We start from the raw sequence: 21445 nt of genomic DNA, 5'->3' as shown, positions 1-21445 counted from the left end.
CTTTTCACTTCTCAAGAATAATCTGGAATTAAAACACTGCACATATAAATACACAACAAACTCACATAGAGTGAAAATATGAGCGAATAATCTGCAAAATATCTGCAAAGATCTACACTTTAAGAGGTACACTCTCTCACACAAAAGAAAATTGATTTTCATTCTTAATTGACTCAAAATAATACAACAGGCACATTTCAACATTATTTTACATATTTTACATCACCTTTTCTATGTACAGAAATATATACAGGTACATATATATATATATATATATATATATATATATATATATATATATATAAATCACATGTAAACAAACAACTTCAATCTTGAAGATTCATTGAATTTGAAATTTCACTTGGTCTTTAAAAATGATACTTGTACACACGATTTCTCAAGGAGATGAGTGAAGGAGAGTGAAAAGGATTGCAATTCTGTCATTTCTGTCTTTCATCAAGGAGAAGTGTAACATTAAGAGTGTTTGACCAACAAAATAAAAAAATATACAATTTTACATTCATTACACATATAAACAGTGTTGCACAAGAGATATGCACAGAGTCTGAATCTTTTATGTTGTTCTTTTTTGTGGAAACCATTAGTATGGTTATGTGCCACAGTTTTTCTCTGTTTATGTTCTTCATTCCTGATAACAGCCTTGAAAAACTGCAGTAGCTCCAGTAGTTTATCCCACAATGCTTCATTCGCATACATTAAAACAAATGTGACACACATGCACGCACACAAACACCCATCTCATACCAGTTAGGCAGAACTGCTGAATTGGTACCTGTTCTGTATTTGGCAAGGTGATTAAACGATTGTGAAGGAATATTTCAACCTAAAAATGACAACTCTGTCATTCATTACTCACCTTCATGTTGTTCCAAACCCATATGCTGCACAAAAGTAGATATTTTTGAAGAATCTTTACATAGCACTTCTCATACATCAACAGTTCATAGTGACCATGTCAGTGCCAAGATCCAAAATCACCAAAAAATAAATACATAAAAATATAAAAAATAAGCCATACAACTCGTGTGCTATATTCCAAGTCTTCTGAAGCCTTTGTGCTTGGAACAGACCAAAATGTAAGTTGTTCACTGATAATACTGATACTGATAATCTTCGCCAAAGCTCATGTCTAGCTTGTGTTCACGTCCAGATGGCACGTCAGTGTCACTGATGGCAATAAATAACCTTGATTTATACTTGGTGCGTATTCTGTTCCTCACAAGCCAAATGGGGCTTTTTAGGTCATTCCTACAATTTGGCTTTGAAACGTTAGAGAAATGAAACATACTTTTATAAGTATCTTTATGTTTCATCATTAAAGGGGCATGTTAAAGATTTATAAATCATACCGGTCAGGCTAAATGATTTGAAAAATACAGAAGTCCAAGTCGGTTAGATGAGCTGGGTCAAGTTGGACATTAACAGTGTGGGCATTCAGTGGGTAAAATGAGCCATTTTATGGTCTGTGAATGATATCTAGCAAACATATTTGTAAATTTATGGTGATGATCTTATTTCTGTTAACATAAATTTATTAACATTTTAAAATGAAATATATTTTCCCTATATCTTTCCATAAAAGAGTGGACATGTTGTGCTTGACCACTAGGCATGTCATAAAATATCGATATATTACTGATTGGCACGTTATTTTCTCGATACGTTTTTGAGGCATTGATATATTAACATTAGCTGACATTTAAATTAGAAGCCTAATTTGTGTGTTGTCCAATTCACTCATTTGGTCTTTTGTTTAATGTAGTCTGGTGTAATAGCATTGGGAGACCACAAAAGGGTGATATAACATTTACAAGGCAAACAAGTCCAAACTATGGATCTAGTCACCATACACACAAAAGTTACAAAGGTTTTTGTACTTCTTGAATAACGAACAAAGTGCTGTTGATGAGTTTGCAGGTTAGTGTATGAAACTGGTGTAACTGCGCAAACTGAACTTTTAGAAATGATTATGCAGTTTCTCTGTATGTAGCCTTGAGTAGGTCTTTCATTCAAGCTGTCAAACCACAACAAGACATACAGTAATTGTAACTGAAAATACATTGTGAAGGCTACATGAAAGATACATATTTACAATATATCATCCACTGATGGCTAGAGTTAATAATCTTTGTGCTTTAATAACTATGTGAGTTGAGCTCCATGGCGCTGCACAATTTTGTGCAGCCTCTGGAGATGGCGAGCAGCGGCAGTGGTGTGTATGTACCTTTGCAGAAAATAACAGTTTCGAATTTTATAACACACCATGTCATCCTCCAGACATGTGGAAAAGGCACTGATTCCAAGCCTACTGACCACATATGACTAACATCACAAAATAAAGGAAAACATGAATAAAACAAAAAAGTTAGGCACATCAAATAACCCATTTCATAACATACTGTATATCTTCAATTAAAGTAGGAAGACTGAGAGTGGGCAACAAATCAAGGGTCACACTAAAAACCTCCACTATATAAATAACACATTTACCACAAATGAATACTGCTAGTGAGAGAATGTGACACTAAACACTTAATTGTATGGGAAAAATTAGAAATCTGATGATTTAGCACTTATTTTTGTCAAAGATGATTGACATGCAGCTCTTGGAACATAAATGACAGTGCAATAATTGAAAATGATTAGAAATAGTATTTGTTCTTTTAAAAAATCCTATTAAAATTGTAATCGGGTGAAATTAAGCATTATACTGTAAATACCACAACTTGTACTGGGTACTTAAATCACACCGAATAGGAATTACCCATTTGTTTTTTGTTCTTTTTGTATTTTTTCAGGTCGCTATGAACTGTGATTGTATGGTAAGATCTGTGTAAAGACCCTTCAAAAAAACAAATTGTGAAAAAATCATTTTCAAGTAAATGATAACAGAATTTAAATTTAAATTTTTTCTCTGTAAATATCATGAGGGTCCAGGGACTTCGTAAGGAGTCATGCAGAATGGAATCTAAAATGGTTTCGGTCCTTATACGGTACTCTCCATCACCCACTCAGAGCTGTCTATGGTGCCTTTGCTCCCACCGGTATCACCTTCCTCATCGCACTGCAGCAGCATGCCGTTCACAGACAGACTGCGTTTAGTCCAGATGCTGCTAATCTTGCGAGGACATGAGCACAGCTGCTGCACTGTGGACACGGTGAAGTTGCCCATGTCGAATGAGTGGCTCCTCTTGGGTTTGGAGTCCAACGGCAACATGAGCAACCTGCTGAGCCGCAAGTCTAGCGTCCGACCCAACAAAGGCTCCTTGTCAGTAGGGGGTGCCGGAGCAGAAGCAGCCCCTTCAACTGAGCTTCCAGAGGGTCCCGGCTCCTTGGCCTGGCCCTGAAGCTCCAGCGAATTAAAGGCCCCTAGAAGCTGGTCTATGTTGGCGTGGGGCTTGGGAGCCGCGGACCTCCAGATGTTTGTGAGGGCACTGTTGGGACTATATAAAGTGGCATCTACTGAGGATAAGGAGGATGATGAGGAAGAGGACAAGCTGCTCTGGAGTGAACCACACTTAAATTTGACGACTTCGTCCTGCGTTAACTTGGGTTTGGGTATGGGTAGAGGCACCCCGCTCTGCCCCAGCCTACCTCCATTGGTTTGTGAGTATGCGTCGCTGGCATCGCTCAACTTGGTGATGGGGGGCTCACCATCCCCTACCTTGTAGCGCACCATGAGGATCACGATAAACACAAGAAGCGTTGCCACGATCACGCCACCAACCACAAGGATCATGGTCCCTCCCAACAGCTGTCCATGGAGATACTGGCATTGGGGGTAGTCATCCCGGGTGTAGAAGTCCATGCAGCCCACCACATTAGTGGCAGTAAGACTGGTGGCTGTATCGTCCCAGGCTGCCAGCACACACAGGTCATAGCGGGTCCCGGACACCAGGTTGGTGACATGGAAGGCCTTACTGGAGGGAGGAATCATCCTATGAACACACAAAGACAAATTCATCAAAGACAGCATATATGAGAAGATACCAGAGAAGATAAGATCACCAGTGGTTTGTCAGCGGTCTATGTAAAGGAGAAACAGTTTGAAGAATATTTGGACACTTAAGCAAAATTAATGGTGTACTATTACCACCCGTGGAAAGCAGGTGGTAAACATGCGTACATTTTCTTTTGATTATGGTAGCAGTTACTTATAACTGATGAAAGGGAGTTCTAACCTAGCAAATATCCAGAAATACAGTACTTTCTGCAGAAAGAGTTTGAAATTGCTTTCAGCATAGATTTTATTTAGCGTGTTTGTGTCACTACCTTTGCTTAATTTCTTTAGTGAATCAGAAGCTAAATCAATGCAGACAGCACGTGCAAATCATTGACCAGTGGCAGATCCTGTTATAGGCGATTTAGGCTTTCACTTAGGCTGCATGGGATACTGGCTCCCGCATACAACTCTCAGGCTATGTCCACATTAATCAGGATCCATTTGAATAAGGTGTTTTTGTTTTTGAAATGCTCTCCGTCTACACTGCCATTTTCAAGCATTTTACACAAGTTGCTCATCCACACTAAAATATACAAAAATGCTTAAATCCCCTTACTGTGCATGCGAAAAATCGCCATTCCATGTACAAGCTGAAATGCAATTGTCCTCGCGTTTCGTTGCCAGACAGCAATTCCGAGTAAACTTTGCGTCGCCTTTGAAGGAATGCATTGTGAATGTTGTACAAAGTAACATTTGTCTTTAACAATGCTCTCAAAGTGAATAACAGGCACAATAACGCAATAACGATTGTTTTGTTTGAATGGATCACATGACTGCGTCACATGACAACAAATACCTCATTGTTTTCAGATATCTCCGTCTTCCCCATCCACACTACAACGCGAAGGCCAAAATGTAAAGATGCATTTTCAAACGAAAACGTATTAGCATGGATGTGGCCTCAGACACACTCCACTTCAAGGCAGTTTCAGGTGATTGAAATGAGGCACTCAAAGAACAAGTGCACTCAACGGAGAATTTGTCACTCAAACTCTGTTTTCAGATACAGGAGAAAAAATACTTTGTACAGCCTCTTTAAAATTCAGTGGAAAAACAGTTTTTTTTTTTTTTTTTTTTTTTTTTAAATTGAGAGCCAATCTGAGAAAGTAATGACTGATAAACACTCATCGCATTTCGCTGTTTCTCCTCATACGGAGGTCTGCAGCAGGCATTAAACCACATATCAGCTTGAACCACAAATGACAGAAGGTTGAAGGGGACTAAAAAGGGTGTCAGCACCAACGCTCTTTGAATGAAACAACTACACGCTTCAAACACTGCAATGCTCCATGTATGACAGAGAAGTCCTTACAAACACATGCATCACACCATTTTTATTAAATGTATATTTTAATCTCTATTTTGTGTCATTGTTTCATTAATAAGTATATTGATATACTGTATGTTGAAATGTAAATGCATACATTTTTCGTATAGCTATATAGTATGTAAAAATTTGTTTTTATTAGTTAACCATTTGAGATTAAATGCTGTTAAATATATTTTAGCACAGTTAACATATTTATTCAGTTTGACATCAAAACTTCTTCATTCTGTTCTATTGAATTTTTAAAGAAAGCATAAGTAATGCAATAAGCCAAAGCAATGCTTCTCTGCAAATGTCTTGTCTCTTAAGATAACAATATCAGTCATTATCTTAACAGTGTTTAATAAGTTCATGCATGCTAACAGATTTCAAGAGATGTGTCTGCATATTTTCTGCAAAAAAAATATAATTTTGCCTGTCCACTATACATGACTGGAATCCTCTATTTTTACACTGGCTTTATCTTTACTCTTGCTCCCAGCTGAGCTGACAGCCAGAAGCAATTGGCTTTATTTATTTAACCCATCTGTGCAGCAGTGGGAAGCAGATGGGCTGTCTGATACCATACCCATATATTAATAAATAAATTATAACAGTACAGGAAAGTAAAACACTGCAAGCTAGAAAGAAAAGAAAACTCAAAGTCTTATGGTGGCACAATATTTGATCTGTGTTTGAGCAATGAATGGATCATGATACAGTCTCCCTGAGAGCAGACACCGACGCTTCTGAAACATTTATGGATGGATCATTGCTGTGTGTCCCCTGAGGACAAGGGGCCAAAACCATCACATGGAGACTTAACAGGACCATTTAGGAGCAGCTCAGCTACATCTCTGAGATCTTATTCAAACCATGACTATTGCTCTGAGAAGTGACTCAGTACAGTTATATTTGTCCTGGACAATCTGCTATTATCAGGAAAAAATATATACAGTGGCCCCAAGAGGACACTTTAGTCACACTTAGAAATGTGTAAATGTCATTGCATTAGATACCAAAATATCAAAGCAAGTGTCATCTTGCAAACACATGCTGCTTGAGCATAAAGTACACCACAAAAGCACCATAAAACATTCATAAAAGTAATCCATTTATTTCATGTGCTGTAATCCGTGTCTTTTTGGACTACTTTTATACTGCCTTTTGCCATTTTTCTGAATAAATTATTTTGAATAACTTTAGCTGCCTGTTATGTTTTTTTTATATGGTGAAATGTGTAGTTTTAGAAGTAGATACTAAAATGATTGTTACTTGAATTATTGCCACTGTTCATTTATCTACCTGTTATGTTTTTTATATTGTTGAAAAGAGGTAATGTTTAGGGGTAGGGGACCTAAAATGTTTATTTAATATTCAAAATGTAACTAATTATATATATATATATATATATATATATATATATATATATATATATATATATAAACGTATGTACGTATAACGTACAAAAATGTAGGTTTAAATGTCACGTATAAGTAGCTATGTTTATAAATGAGGTCAGGCTGGTCTTTGAATCAACTGGTGATTTTTAGTGGATGTATGAAGTCATTTCCCCTCAACTTCACACAGATGTTCTAGCAGAGTAACTACAGGTGGACATAATCCACTAATACACCGTCCAAATACTTTTTGTCATCATTTTAAGCAGTGTATCTATTGTTTTATAATTTAAAATATTTTGCCAGCTTCGTCAAGCTGGTTTTTGGCTGCTTTTAGAGGGGGTTTGGGCACTATTCAGCTGGTGAGACTATGAGACCAACTAGAACATTTTTGCCAGGCTGAGAGACAACCCTAAACCAGTTTGTTTTTTCAGCAGGGGACAGCCTGGCAATGCCCCACAGCACCCCATCATTGTGGCACCAAGTTTTGCACAAGTAAGCACCTAAATGTAAGCAACATTTGTTCCTGTGGTTTGACATGACTGTTTTTAGGAGTCTTTGTTGTTGTTGTTTTTTCACCCCTCCAGACTGTCAGCATGTGCAGTTTAATTGTATTTCATTAAAACAGCAACAAAAACAAAAGGCAACATCAGCCAACTCAATAAAAATGTGATTTTTTTTTCAACTTTTAATTGTTGTCAACTAAAAAGTAACTTCAAAATGTATTTTTTTAAATTGCAACCTGTTTAGAGAAACGTCATGGTTACTTGTGTAACCTCCGTTCCCTGATGGAGGGAACGAGACGTTGTGTCGATGTAGTGACACTAGGGGTCACTCTTGGGAGCCCGAGACACCTCTGGTCTTTGATAAAAGGCCAATGAAAATTAGCGAGTGGTATTTGCATGCCACTCCCCCGGACATACAGGTATTAAAGGAGCTGGTATGCAACCACTCATTCAGGTTTTATGCTGAGGAGCCGATATAAGGTCCGGCCATTTCAGCGGGTAGTTCAGCATTGTGGCAGGAGGGACACAATGTCTCGTTCCCTCCATCAGGGAACGGAGGTTACACAAGTAACCATGACGTTCCCTATCTGTCACTCACTCGACGTTGTGTTGATGTAGTGACACTAGGGGTCCCTATACGAAATGCCACAATTGGCTGAACTGTGTTACGTGAACTGGCAGTGTGTGGTGGGCAGACTACTGTGTGCCTCATAGCCAGCACACCAGGTCGACACGTAATCTCCCCCAACATAGTAATGAGTGTCGAACGGCCCTTTTTGGGGACAAGTCGACTACCCAAAAGATAGAGACAGGCTTAACCCAGTCGTGGCCTCTTTTCCCCTTCTCTTCTTCCACTTCCTAAAAAAGAAGGGGGATTATCCGACTGGGCCACCAGGTCTAGTCAGGGGGTGTCCCTCCCAAGGGGAAGACACCGCGGAGACCATACCTCGCCCAAAGAGAGGGGGGATATTTAAGTGGAAGAATACATCACATGGTCTTTCCATCCATGTGGAGAGTCTTCAAGGTAGATCCTACCCAACAGGGAAGGAGTTACTACAAACATGGAGACTGGGGCAGAGGGGCTCTGCCCTAGGAAGACGCAGTTTGCCAACAGGGAAACGAACTAGCGGAAGATATATATCGTATGGGGTTAGCCTTACAGGGAACTGCCACATGCGGAACACCTACCCCAGAACAGGACTCTTAGTTAGCACGTGTACTGGGCCGGCAGCGAGTCTCTCCGAAAACTGGACTGCCACAGGGCTCGGAGGAAATCAACCAGGGAACAAAGTTTGTGAACACTACTGGGAATTAATGGTGCATGTCTTCAGCTTCAAGGGAGGTGGAAGGCGCTATGTGCAAGCAATACACCCGGCCAGCTATTCCGGGCTTATCCGCTTGTGTTGCGTGCCACTACCTGGGACGAAACCGGTTCCACCCGGAGGTTGTAGAACCTTGCAAAGGTGTTAGGTGTTGCCCAGCCCGCTGCTCTGCAAATGTCTGTTAGAGAGGCACCTCTGGCCAGGGTCCAGGAAGCCACTACACCTCTGGTAGAATGGGCTCGTAGCCCTACCGGGGGCGGCATGTCCTGGGCGTGATATGCCATAGTTATGGCGTCAATCAGCCAGTGGGCGATCCTCTGCTTGGAGACAGTGCTTCCTTTCCGCTGTGCACCAAAGCAGACAAAGAGCTGCTTAGAGATTCTAAATCTCTGCGTACGATCCAAATGGATGCGTAAAGCGCGTACCGGACACAGCAACGACAGGGCTGGGTCTGCCTCCTCCTGGGGCAGCGCTTGCAGGTTCACCACCTGGTCCCTAAAAGGGGTGGTGGGAACCTTGGGCACATAGCCCGGTCGGGGTCTCAGGATCACGTGAGAGTAACCCGGACTGAACTCCAGGCACGTTTCGCTGACAGAGAACGCTTGCAGGTCACCTACCCTCTTGATGGAAGTGAGCGCAGTCAGGAGGGCAGTCTTCAAGGAGAATAGGGGCTCTCTGTAGACCCTGAAGAACTACAGAGAGGTCCCATGAGGGAACGATGCACGGTCTGGAGGGATTCAGCCTCCTGGTGCCTCTTAGGAACCTGATGACCAGGTCGTGCTTCCCTAAGGACTTACCGTTGACTGCGTCGTGGTGTGCTGCTATGGCGGCAATGTACACCTTCAAGGTGGAAGGGGACAGCCTCCCTTCCAACCTCTGCTGCAGGAAGGAAAGCACTGATCTGACTGCGCATCTCTGGGGGTCTTCGCGTCGGGAAGAACACCACTTAGCGAACAGACGCCGCTTAAAGGCATACAGGCGCCTCATAGAGGGGGCCCTAGCCTGAGTGATCGTGTCTACCACCACGGGTGGTAGACCGCATAGGTCTTCCACGTCCCATCCAGGGGCCAGACATGGAGATTCCAGAGGTCTGGGTGTGGGTGCCAGAGGGTGCCCCGTCCCTGAGAAAGAAGGTCCTTCCTCAGGGGAATTCGCCAAGGGGGAGCTGTCGTGAGGAGTGTGAGGTCCATGTCTGGGTGGGCTAGTAGGGTGCTACCAGGACAACCTGCTCCTCGTCCTCCTTGACCTTGCACAGGGTCTGTGCAAGCAGGCTCACTGGGGGAAATGCATATTTGCGCATGCCAGGTGGCCAGCTGTGTGCCAGCGCGTCTATGCCGAGGGGAGCCTCGGTGAGGGCGTACCAGAGCGGCCAGTGGGAGGATTCTTGGGAGGCGAACAGGTCCACCTGTGTCCGTCCAAATCGACTCCAAATCAGCTGGACCACCTGAGGGTGGACCACTCTCCCCTGAGGGTAACCTGCCATGACAGCATGTCCGCTGTAGTGTTGAGGTTGCCCGGGATGTGAGTGGCTCGCAGCGACTTGAAGTGCTGCTGACTCCAGAGGAGGAGACGGCGGGCGAGTTGTGACATACAAGGAGAGCACAGACTGCCTTGGAGGTTGACATATGCTACCATTGCTGTGCTGTCTGTCCGAACTAACACGTGCTTGCCCTGGATCAACGGCCGGAACCTCCGCAGGGCGAGCAGAATTGTCAACAACTCGAGGCAGTTAATGTGCCAATGCAGTCGCGGGCCCGTCCAGAGGCCGGCGGCTGCGTGCCCATTGCAAACAGCGCCCCAGCCTATTTTGGAGGCATCTGTCATGACCACGATGTGCCTGGAGACCAGTTCTAAAGGAACACCTGCTCGTAGAAACGAGAGGTCGGTCCAAGGGCTGAAAAGACGGTGACAGATCGACGTGATGGCCACGCGATGTGTCCCATGGCACCATGCCCATCTCGGGACTCGAGTCTGGAGCCAGTGCTGAAGCAGCCTCATATGCATCAACCCGAGCGGGGTGGCCACCGCCGAGGACGCCATATGCCCCAGGAGCCTCTGAAAAGGTTTCAGTGGAACCGCTGTTTTCTGTTTGAACGCCTTCAACAGGCCAGCACTGACTGGGCGCGCTCGTTCGTAAGGCGCGCCGTCAAGGAGACTGAGTCCAACTCCAATCCGAGAAAAGAGATGCTCTGAGCCGGGAGGAGCTTGCTCTTTTCTCAGTTGACCCGAAGACCTAGTCAGCTGAGGTGTGAGAGCACCAGGTCCCTGTGTGCGCACAACACGTCTTGAGAGTGAGCTAGGATTATCCAGTCGTCGAGATAGTTGAGAATGCGAATGCCCACCTCCCTGAACGGGGCAAGGGCAGCCTCTGCGATCTTCGTAAAGATGCGAGGAGACAGGGACAGGCCTAAAGGGAGGACTTTGTCCTGATACGCCTGACCCTCGAATGCAAACCATAGGAAGGGTCTATGTCGAGGAAGGATCGAGACGTGGAAGTATGCATCCTTCAGGTCTACTGTCGCGAACCAATCTTGATGCCGGATGCTCACCAGAATGCGTTTTTGCATCAGTGTGGGTGTGGGTGCCAGAGGGTGCCCCGTCCCTGAGAAAGAAGGTCCTTCCTCAGGGGAATTCGCCAGGGGGGAGCTGTCGTGAGGAGTGTGAGGTCCACGTCTGGGTGGGCTAGTAGGGTGCTACCAGGACAACCTTGAATCTTGAACGGGAGTCTGTGTAAAGCCCGGTTCAGTACTCGCAGGTCCAAGATTGGCCACCACCCACCGCCTTTTTCGGTATGATGAAGTAGGGGCTGAAAAACCCTTTCTTCATCTTGGCTGGAGGGACAGGTTCTATCGCGTCCTTTTGTAGGAGGGTAGCGATCTCCGCGCACAGGGTGGCAGTGTTTTTGCCCTTGACCAAGGTGAAGTGAATACCGCTAAACCTGGGCGGGCACCTGGTGAACTGAATCGCCTAGCCGAGTCGGACGGTCTGGATCAGCCATTGCGACGGATTGGAAAGCGCGAGCCACGCGTCCAAATTCCGCACGAGGGGGACCAAGGGGACAACGTCATCGGACGTACCGGCAGGTGGGGCCTCACAGCGGGGTGAAGCGCGAGGTGCCACACCACGTTGTGGCCATGCTGAGTCTAGGGACATCGAAGCACTTACCTGGCTCCTTGTGACCACCCCTGGAACAGCCTGGGACGGGGAAGGAAGAGGCCTGTCCTCATAACCCGTGGAGACTGCCACATCGGGGGTGGCTGTGTGCAACAGCTGGGCACTCCGGGGTGGAAAGGCCACCGCTGGAGCGCCAATTCTGCAAGAAAAAACCCGTGGACGGTAGTCGTGGTAATGACCATACACACCGGGTATGTGACCCAGTGAGGAAGGAAGCCGCTCTTTTGCTGAACTGCTGGGTACCGCAGCCATTTGGGCATGCGGCGAAATCTGCTTTTCTCTTCTAGTGCTTTTAGATCTTAGTGCTGCCTTCGACACGATAGATCACGATATTCTCTTGAATAGGCTAAAGAATTATGTTGGCATTTGTGGACTTGCATTAGCATAGTTTACGTCCTATTTAGCAGACCGCTACCACTTTGACTATGTAAATGAGGAATTGTCAAATCAAACAAAAGTTAAGCATGGAGTACCACAGGGATCAGTTTTAGGGCTTCTGCAGGAGATATTATCAGGAATCATGGAATAAGTTTCCACTGTTATGCCGACGATACCCAACTTTATATTTCTTCTAAACCCAACAAAAATTCACAATTCTCCAAATTAGCAGTGTAGGGCTTTACTGGTTGTTTAGATCAGTGTTACTATCAGAAATAATGAATAATTATTTCTTTAGTTATTAATTAATATTTAAATTAATTAATTGAATCTAACTCATTAAAACCTCATATGGGGCTCCAGTGAATGTAGTGTGCTACGTTTAGGAGCGGGTTCGGTTATTAGCAATAATTAATAATTATCAAAGATAATTATTAATTATTAAAATCAATAGAACATTGATGAGAATCAATGTTAGCTTTTTTAATCCTTTAAATCAACAATTATCAAAGATAATCGTTAATTGTTAACATCGATGAAACATTAATTAAAATTAACAATAGCTTATTGATCATTCAAATTCAACAATCATCAAAGACAATTATCAATTATCAAAAATCAACAGAATATTAATAAGGATTAACATTGACGGGGCACCACCCTGGAATCAAGGACTAATAACCAGATAGTAAAACAGTCTCAATATTAGATTGTTTTCTTAGGAAAATCGACATCCGAAGAATATCGATTTTCAGGAAAAAAACAATGAATGAAGGCTTTAATCCGAGCACTGACATCCCGTCAGTATGACACAGGCGTATGCAAAACAAACCAAAACACTTCTCTTTGTAATATAAACAAAGTTTATTTATGCAGTGATATCAATTAATAATTAATACAATGCAGTCAATAAACTTCCGACTTACAACTACAAACTAAACAGTGATATGATTAGATATGGAAATCAAAATAATCCTATAACACATGAGGGTGTGTGTGTGTGTGAGAGCGAGTGTGTGTGTGTGTTTAAGGAGGGACGCACACAAAATGGCGGACGTCACTCTCGTGGAGAGTATGTCACACGAGACTTCCGGCCAGGGAATATGGCCACGAATGTGGGCGGAGAGAAACCAGTCAATGGCGTCTACCAGTTACAGCGTGTATCCGCTTGTATGATAGCTTAGGGACAAAGCTCAGCTTTAGCACTAAGCTATCTATGAGCCAAAAATGTGTGCCAGAATGTTTGTGAGGGGTCGCGCGCGCATGTGTGTGTGGTTAGTACGAGAGAGAGAGAATAAAGTGACGGCCCCAAAGCCGATTTTGTGATCGTGGGAGAGAAAGCAGCTGTTAGTTTATCACTCAGAGGTGCGGTGGACAGCTCGTAAACAGTCCCGCGTTCTTTGATTCTTTAATGGATAAACTCAGTTTGCCGGTCTCACCCGCGATGGTGGAAATGCACAACAGTCCAGTTTGGTTGGACCACAATACAGCAAATCAAATTTGTGATAATTTATACCCTGAGTATTAATAATGAGCTGACATGGCGGTCCGTAAACTGTACAAGCAAAAACCTTGAAACACAAGAATAACACACTATAATATTCTATCTCTGCCCAGACGTAAACCTCTTACTTGAATCGCATGAGGATGCAGAATGTGCGTTCATCCGTCCTTTAACTCAGACTCGGTTCCTCGAGGCTCGGGTGATGACGGGAGGCCGTTTCCTTGCTCTGTCGGCGGGCGGTACGGCTGCTGATTCTCGGCGGGCTGGCGGAGAAATTAGAAATGTCGACTTGATTGAAGATGGAAGAGAAATCTTTAATCTCTTCACTTCTGCAGGCAAACGGATGAAGATGCGGATTGCACGGCAGTCTCCTTCGGATCCGTTAGAGTGTTCGGTTGAACACAGAGTAATCTCAACTTGTCCAGCGAGATGGAGATTGTATGGCCACAGTTTCAAGTCGGACGTTACTTCCTTGTGCCACGAGGTTGCACCTGAGAACAGCGATGAGCTGCATCTATACACGGCGAACAAAGTTGCTGGAAGCAAATCCTGGAAGCATTTCAGAGGTATTTCTACTCCTGATGATGTCATGGTTGAGGTGCATTCTGTTGTGTGCCTCATCCAATAGGAGTTGAGAGTTCGATCCTTTAGTGAGCAAGGCTTCATGGGATTTGTAGTCTGTTTTGGACTCTCTTTGTTTGATTTTGGCACGGTTTTTATCAGTAAGATTTACGACTTGGTATTTGGGGGCCTGAGTTAGGTTTTACGACTGTGTTAGGCCTGCCTTTGCCTTCTATCTGAATACATGAGGCCCAACAGCAGGAGTATCAATGAAATCAAAGATTGGATGGCCAGAAATTTCCTTCTACTCAATTCCAACAAAACAGAGGTACTCTAAAAATAACCTCTAAAAATAAGCCTCTAAAATATCATTTGACTCTCGACTGATGTACTGTTACATCGTCTTCAACAGCGAAGAACTTAGGTGTTATATTTGATATCAATATGTCATTTGAAAATCTAATTTCCAATGTTTGTAGAACAGCATTCTTCCACCTAAGTTACGACACATACTCTCTGCCGAAAAACTAATTATTGCGTTCAGGACCTCAAGATTTGATTATTGTAATGCATTACTGGGAATATGTCCAGCAAGTTCAATAAATAAACTTTAATTGGTTCAAAATGCAGCTGCCACAATGCTGACTAGAACCAAGAAATATGATCATATTAGCCCCATTTTATCATTGTTACACTGGCTACCTGTTAAATTTCGTATTCATTTTAAAATTTTGTTAACTACATACAAAGCTTTTAGTGCTCTAGCTCCACAGTACTTAAGTGACTTTCTGACACACTATATTCCATCACGTTCATTACGATCACAAAATTCTGGCTTGTTAAAAATTCTAAGAATATCAAAATACATAAAAGGAGGTAGATCCTTGTCCTATCTGTCTCCTAAACTATGGAATAGTCTCCCTAACACTGTTCGGGACGCAGACACAATCATTCGGTCTAGATTAAAGACTCATCTATTTAGCCAGGCATACACCTAATTTATTCTTCACCACACAATTAGGCTGCTTTAGTTAGGTCTGCTGGAACCTGAAACTTTGATCATGATCTATAACTCTGCAAAAAAATGTATGGCATCTACGCTAATATTATTCTATTTGTTTCCAAGTCTCAACCTCAGGACTTCTATCCCGAGGTCATCAGAACCGGCCGGATCCAGCTCCATTCCTACTTGGTGTCAGACTCCACTGCTACGTGTTGCTGAGTGATGATGACTAAATGCAGCCGGTGCCTGCCAGACATTACTTCTGTGTATTACGATGAACTGATGCCAACTCCAACCATAAGACATGGGATAAATCATATGCCACTGCCTGAACCTTGGAGTTAGGATAGACCTCACTGAAATTACCAGCCAGTTGAACTGTGAAGCACCTGACTGATCTCGGCCTGCATCACCTTGGTCTAATGATGGACTACACTCATAAAATGGAATACATAGACTATCAATAAACTGCCAACAAAAGCCTTCATCGGTCAACTAACAAAGGACAATGCATCTATGTGAACTTCTATAGTTAATCCAGGATGAACTTCAAAGACATTAGTCATTAATCTTACAGTATGGAGTTAATTAACAGAGGTTCGGTAGGAGCATGTTCATTTTAATCTGACAAATCACAGCCCGTGAGCAGGAGTATATAAGCTGCTGCTTACCTGCTTCCTGTGACAACTCTCCTGACATGAGAGTCTTTCCGGCATTCGGCCCCACCCATTGCCCATGAACAGACCCAGGAAGTCAGATCATCGGATGCAACTTCGCTGCAAAGCATTCTGCTTCACCAGAAAAGCTCTTCCATCCAAATAATCTCATTATTCAACAAAAGCTGCCACAGCAGCTCTTTTGTGTTTAGCAGTATTGACAGCTCCCATGTTGTGTTCTATTTTTTACTCTGTCTTTCTTTCTATGCTCCATTCGCCGAAGCAGTTTATAGCCTGAACTTGCTTCCGCAAACTGGCTGCTCCGGCTCTTTGAAAATGTGAAACCGCTCTCTACGAATGCTCATATGTTCTCTTATCTAAACTTTCCACCCGGAAAGCAGTGCAAGCTGCCCCCGCGAATGGGCGCAGTTATGGCTTCATGCCGTTAGAGTTCCATTTTTATTGAAAGCGAAAGAAACAAAGATGAACTATTCAATCCAACCACCATTTCAACCCCCAGCATTTTTAATCAGGTTCTGCCGCATAGGTGATGCCTGTCAGCCTCATTACCTCACCGCGCAGATTGTTTAGGGCATGCTCTATCCAGCGATTGTTCGCCATCTTCTAACATGAATATCACGATTGTTTCTTCCTCCAAAGTGCCCTTCAGAATGTGATTTAGTCCAATCTTTTTTTTTTATTAATTTTTTTAAAATCATACAAAAACAAAAAAATGCAAAACATATATATATAGAATAAACATTTAAACACCACAACCCCCCCCCTTTGAATTCTATAAGATGCACATTTGCATCTCTAGATGCAGACTTAACGTTTTTAAGAATCCTAGCCCACACTTCCTCCTCCAATACCAAGTTCAAGTGTTTCTCCCATACTCTCTTAAGTGAGGTTAAAGCTCCGTCCCCCAAACTCTGAATTAATAGGGAGTAATACACTGATGCCTCATGACCTTTTCCAAAAGCAGTAATCACCTCTCCCAGAGCATCTGCCGCTTTAGTGGGGTGTGTGCTACTCCCAAAAACAGTACAAAGCAGGTGGCGCAGTTGTAAATACCTATAAAACTGAGATCTGGGGATCCCAAAATGTTGAACCAGATTTTCAAACGATCTCAACACTCCACTCTCATATAGACCACTGAGTGTAGTAACCCCCCTCCCAATCCACTCTGACCAGCAGAAAGGGGACTTACCGATACATAATTTTGGGTTCTGCCACATGCTCGAGGCAACATTTAAATAAATGTCCGATTTAAACATTCTGGACACTTTTGTCCATACCGAATGTACATGCGAAATAACGGGGTGTGACTTAACTTCTCCGATTAGTTTGATAGAGAGGCTTTGCAATGGCAAAATAGGGGCAAGAACTTCCTGTTCAATACCAAACCAGGGAGGGGCTCTCTCAGGTGGAAGAGACCAATGAGCCAAATGTCTGAGACTGAACGCATTGTAATAAAACAAAATCTTGGGTAGGCCTAGCCCACCTTTGTCAATCAGCCTATGTATCTTATTGAAATGCAATCTGGGACGCTTACCATTCCAAATGAAGGACTTTGCTATGCTATCAAATTGCTTGAAATAAGAGAGGGGGACATCTACAGGGAGAGATTGTAGCAGATAGTTAAATTTTGGAATACAATCCATTTTAATAACATTAACCTTCCCAATCATCGATAAATGTAATGAAGCCCACCTGCGCACATCGCTCGAAAACCTTTTAATTAAAGGGTCAAAATTAACACTAACTATATCAGACAAATTTGCTGGGAATAAAATCCCCAAATACTTAATGCCCTGTTTCGGCAATTGGAAGGCGCCCGGCTGGAAAGCCATTACTGGGCAGTACGCTTTCAGAGCCAAAGCTTCGGATTTAGACCAATTGGCTTTGTATCCTGAGAACTTGGAAAAAGCATCAATAATTCTGTGGAGGCAAAGCATAGATCTAGTAGGGTCAGAGACAAATAATAAAATATAATCTGTGTAAAGCAGAAGCTTATGCACAACGCCTCCCGCCGTCACCCCTGGAAAATCATCCTCCTTTCTTATCACGGCTGCTAATGGTTCCAGGGAAAGACAGAACAATAATGGGGAAAGAGGGCCCTATTCAGAGTAAAATAATCTGAAATTAATCCATTTGTTTGTACCGTTGCTACAGGGTGTCTATAAAGTAACTTAATCCAACCAATAAATGTACTCCATATTACAATAAATGTAATATGTGGTGGTGTAGTGGACTAAAGCACTGAACTGGTAAGCAGAAGGTTGTTGGTTCAATCCCCACAGCCACCACCATTGTGTCCTTGAGCAAGGCACTTAACTCCAGGTTGCTCCAGGGGGATTGTCCCTGTAATCAGGGTACTGTAAGTTGCTTTGGATAATAGCATCTGCCAAATGCATAAATGTAAATGTACTCCCGAACCCATACATTACCAAAATCTTAAAAAGATAATCCCATTCTACCATATCAAATGCCTTTTCGGCATCAAGTGAGATGGCAGCAACCGGAGACTGATCATTTTCCACTGACCACATGATATTGATGAAACGCCTAATGTTATCAGAAGAGCTATGGCCCGAATAAGAGATATCATAACATCACAACATTTTTACATCTAGCTGGATCAGGGAAATTGGATGGTAACTTTTACTATCGCTTGGATCTTTGTCCTTTTTAAGAATCAGACTGATCCGGGCTTGTGTCATGGTTGGAGGAAGCTTTCCATTCTTTAATGATTCCGTATAAACTTCTAACAAAAGTGGAGCCAATTCTGTAGCATAAGATCTAAAAAATTCAGAGGCAAAACCATCTGGCCCCAGAGCCTTGCCTGTAGGTAAGGACTTAATTACCTCATCAAGCTCCTCCAAGCTTATTTCAAAATCATGATAATGTTTTTTGCTTCGTCGTCAATTTAGGGAGTTCTAATGGTTCCACAAAATTTCTAATATCTTCATCAGTAGACGAAGACGTGGAACTATAAAGATCAAGATAGAACTCTTTAAAAGCATTATTAATATCAATGGCCGAGGTAAAAATTTAATCGCCAGCAGATTTAATTGAGGGAATGGTAGAAAAAGACTCTCTCTGCTTTATATATCTAGCCAAAAGCTTCCCTGCTTTGTCCCCCGACTCAAAGTATGACTGTCTTGCCCTGAACAGCCAAAACTCCACTTTCCGCAACAAAATAATATTATTAAGATGAAATGAGGAACTTAGATATAAAAAAAATCTATTCTAGAATAAATCTTATGGACTGATGAAAAAAATGTATAGTCCCTACCAGATGGGTTTAAAAGTCACCAAATATCTGCAAGACCAAGATTTTTACACATCCTGTGATGTGTCAGTGTTGCCCTAGGGGGCTTACACACTTTTGCTTCACTATGATCAAGGACTGAGTCCATCAGAAGATTAAAGTCTCCTCCCAATATTATATCATGAGGGGTGCCAGCAGCTTACAACATCCATTCAAGATCAATAAAAAGGCCCTGATCATCAACGTTAGGTGCGTAAATATTAGCCAAAATCAGACTTTGCCCCTGAATTTCTGCTAAAACAATAATGATTCTTCCTAATTTATCTTTAATCTGTTTGAGACATTTGAATTGTAGATGTTTATTTATCAATTTAATGACCCCCCCTACTCTTACTTGAGCCAGCACTAAAGAAAAGATGTCCACCCCATATTTTCCCAAATTTTTCAGCTTCCTGCGAGGAAAGATGTGTTTCTTGAAGAAACATTATATCACATTTCTTACGTTTAAGAAAATAAATAACCTTCCTTCTTTTTATGGGGTGCCCCAACCCATTCACATTCCATGTGGAGAGAGATAGTCCACTCATATTAACATTTTGATATAATAGAAAAAAATAAATAGTGTGTCAAAAATATGATTGTACAGACAACATTTCAACACTAGTGCAACACTCAAACCCCGAACTTCCCACCGAACAAAACAAACAGAAAAAAGAAAAACGTGCACACGACAGCGCCAACTGGCATCAATCCCTCTAAACTCAAAAGGTCCATGTACGTCTACGAGGGCCCCCACGACAACTTTGCCGCCGGATTGCTTAAGTCCGGTGCTTCTGCACAAATTTTGTGAGGCACAATTACATAACAGAAAATACTTATGAGACAAACACCAGCCAATAGGCAGAATAAACACAAAGAATGTGTAGATTCATTCACAGAACTGTCTCAAAGGTGTGTTCCTCCACAACACAAATTCCATCCAATATAAAGCCGTTCAGTTTCCTCGGACAGACAAACATCTCGGTTACTGTCGTAACCTCCATCCCCTGATTGAGGGAACGAGATGTTGTGTCGATGTAGTGACACTAGGGGTCGCTCTTGAGAGCCCCGAACACCTCAGATCTTTGAGAAAAGGCCAATGAGAATTGGCAAGTGGAATTTGCATGCCACTCCCCTGGACATATGGGTATAAAAGGAGCTGGTTCACAACCACTCATTCAGGTTTTGTGCTGAGGAGCCGAGACAGGGTCCCGGCCATTTCAGCGGCTAGTACAGCGTTGTGGCGGGGGGACACAACGTCTTGTTCCCTCCATCAGGGAACTGAGGTTATGACAGTAACCGAGACGTTCCCCTTCTGTCACTCACTCGACGTTGTATCGATGTAGTGACACTAGGGGTCACTATACGAAACACCACAACTAGCTGAACCATGTTACGTGGACTACCGGTGCAGGTGCAAGCAAGCTGCTGCGTGCGTAGTAGCAGGTGCACCGGTCTGCACGTAGCCTCCCCCAACACCCAAAAAAACGTTGTATAGTTCCCCACATCCCTACAGGGGGGAAGAGATGTATCTAGTATGGAAGCAGACCCCTTGGAGACCACATTCTGCCCGGAGGGGAGGTAACATGTGGCAAGCACGTCATGTGGGCTCAGAGCCACACATGGAAGAGGCATGGTGGTAGGTCCTGCCTGAAAGGGGAGGAGCTCTACAAAATCTCTGAGGGTCTTCAGCTCGGGTGGGCCAATACGGGGCCACGAGGGTGACCTGCTCTTCGTCATGCCTGACTTTGCACAGGGTCTGTGCAAGTAGGCTCACTGGGGGGAACACATACTTCCCGGGGCCAGCTGTGTGCCAGTGCGTCTGGGCCGAGGGGGGTCCCCGTTGGAGAATACCAGAGCAGGCATTGGGAGGTTTCTCAGGAGGCAAATAGGTCTACTTGTGCTTTGCCAAACTGACTCCAAATCAGCTGGACCAATTGGGGGTGGAGTCTCCACTCTCCCTTGAGTGTCACCTGTGGCGTTGAGGTTGCCCGGGATGTGAGTGGCCCGCAGCGACTTCAGTCGCCGCCGACTCCATAGGAGGAAACGAGCTGGCTGGTGCAGGTCAGGCGAGTTGCGACATGCGACGTGAGCATAAACCGCCTTGGATATTTATATACACTACTGTCGTTGTGCTGTCCGTCCGGACCAACACATGCTTGCCCCGGATCAATGGCAAGAGCCTCCGCAGGGCAAGCAATACTGCCAGCAACTCGATGCAGTTGATGTGAGCGGCGCCCCGAACCCAGGAACCAATCATCTAGCTGCAAGGGCTCAGGGGAGGGTAAAGGTTCCACT

The 21445-nt window shown here is 43.4% G+C and overlaps 1 protein-coding gene across 1 annotated transcript in view; it reads right to left on the bottom strand.

Annotated features, from left to right (window-relative positions):
• Nucleotides 1–2619: 2619 nt before the first annotated feature.
• Nucleotides 2620–21445, bottom strand: part of LOC127410276 (leucine-rich repeat and fibronectin type-III domain-containing protein 2-like) — a 110117-nt gene continuing 91291 nt past the window's right edge. The window contains exon 3 of the mRNA XM_051645462.1: nt 2620–3959. Coding sequence (XP_051501422.1) covers nt 3008–3959 — 952 coding nt within the window. The 3' untranslated portion in view covers nt 2620–3007. The remainder of the gene's footprint in view (nt 3960–21445) is intronic.

This window comes from Myxocyprinus asiaticus, chromosome 19, assembly GCF_019703515.2.
Source record: "Myxocyprinus asiaticus isolate MX2 ecotype Aquarium Trade chromosome 19, UBuf_Myxa_2, whole genome shotgun sequence".
In the NCBI taxonomy this organism is placed as follows: domain Eukaryota; kingdom Metazoa; phylum Chordata; class Actinopteri; order Cypriniformes; family Catostomidae; genus Myxocyprinus; species Myxocyprinus asiaticus.
The sequence above is the reverse complement of the archived record's forward strand: the minus strand, read 5'-3'. Positions and strand labels throughout refer to the sequence as shown.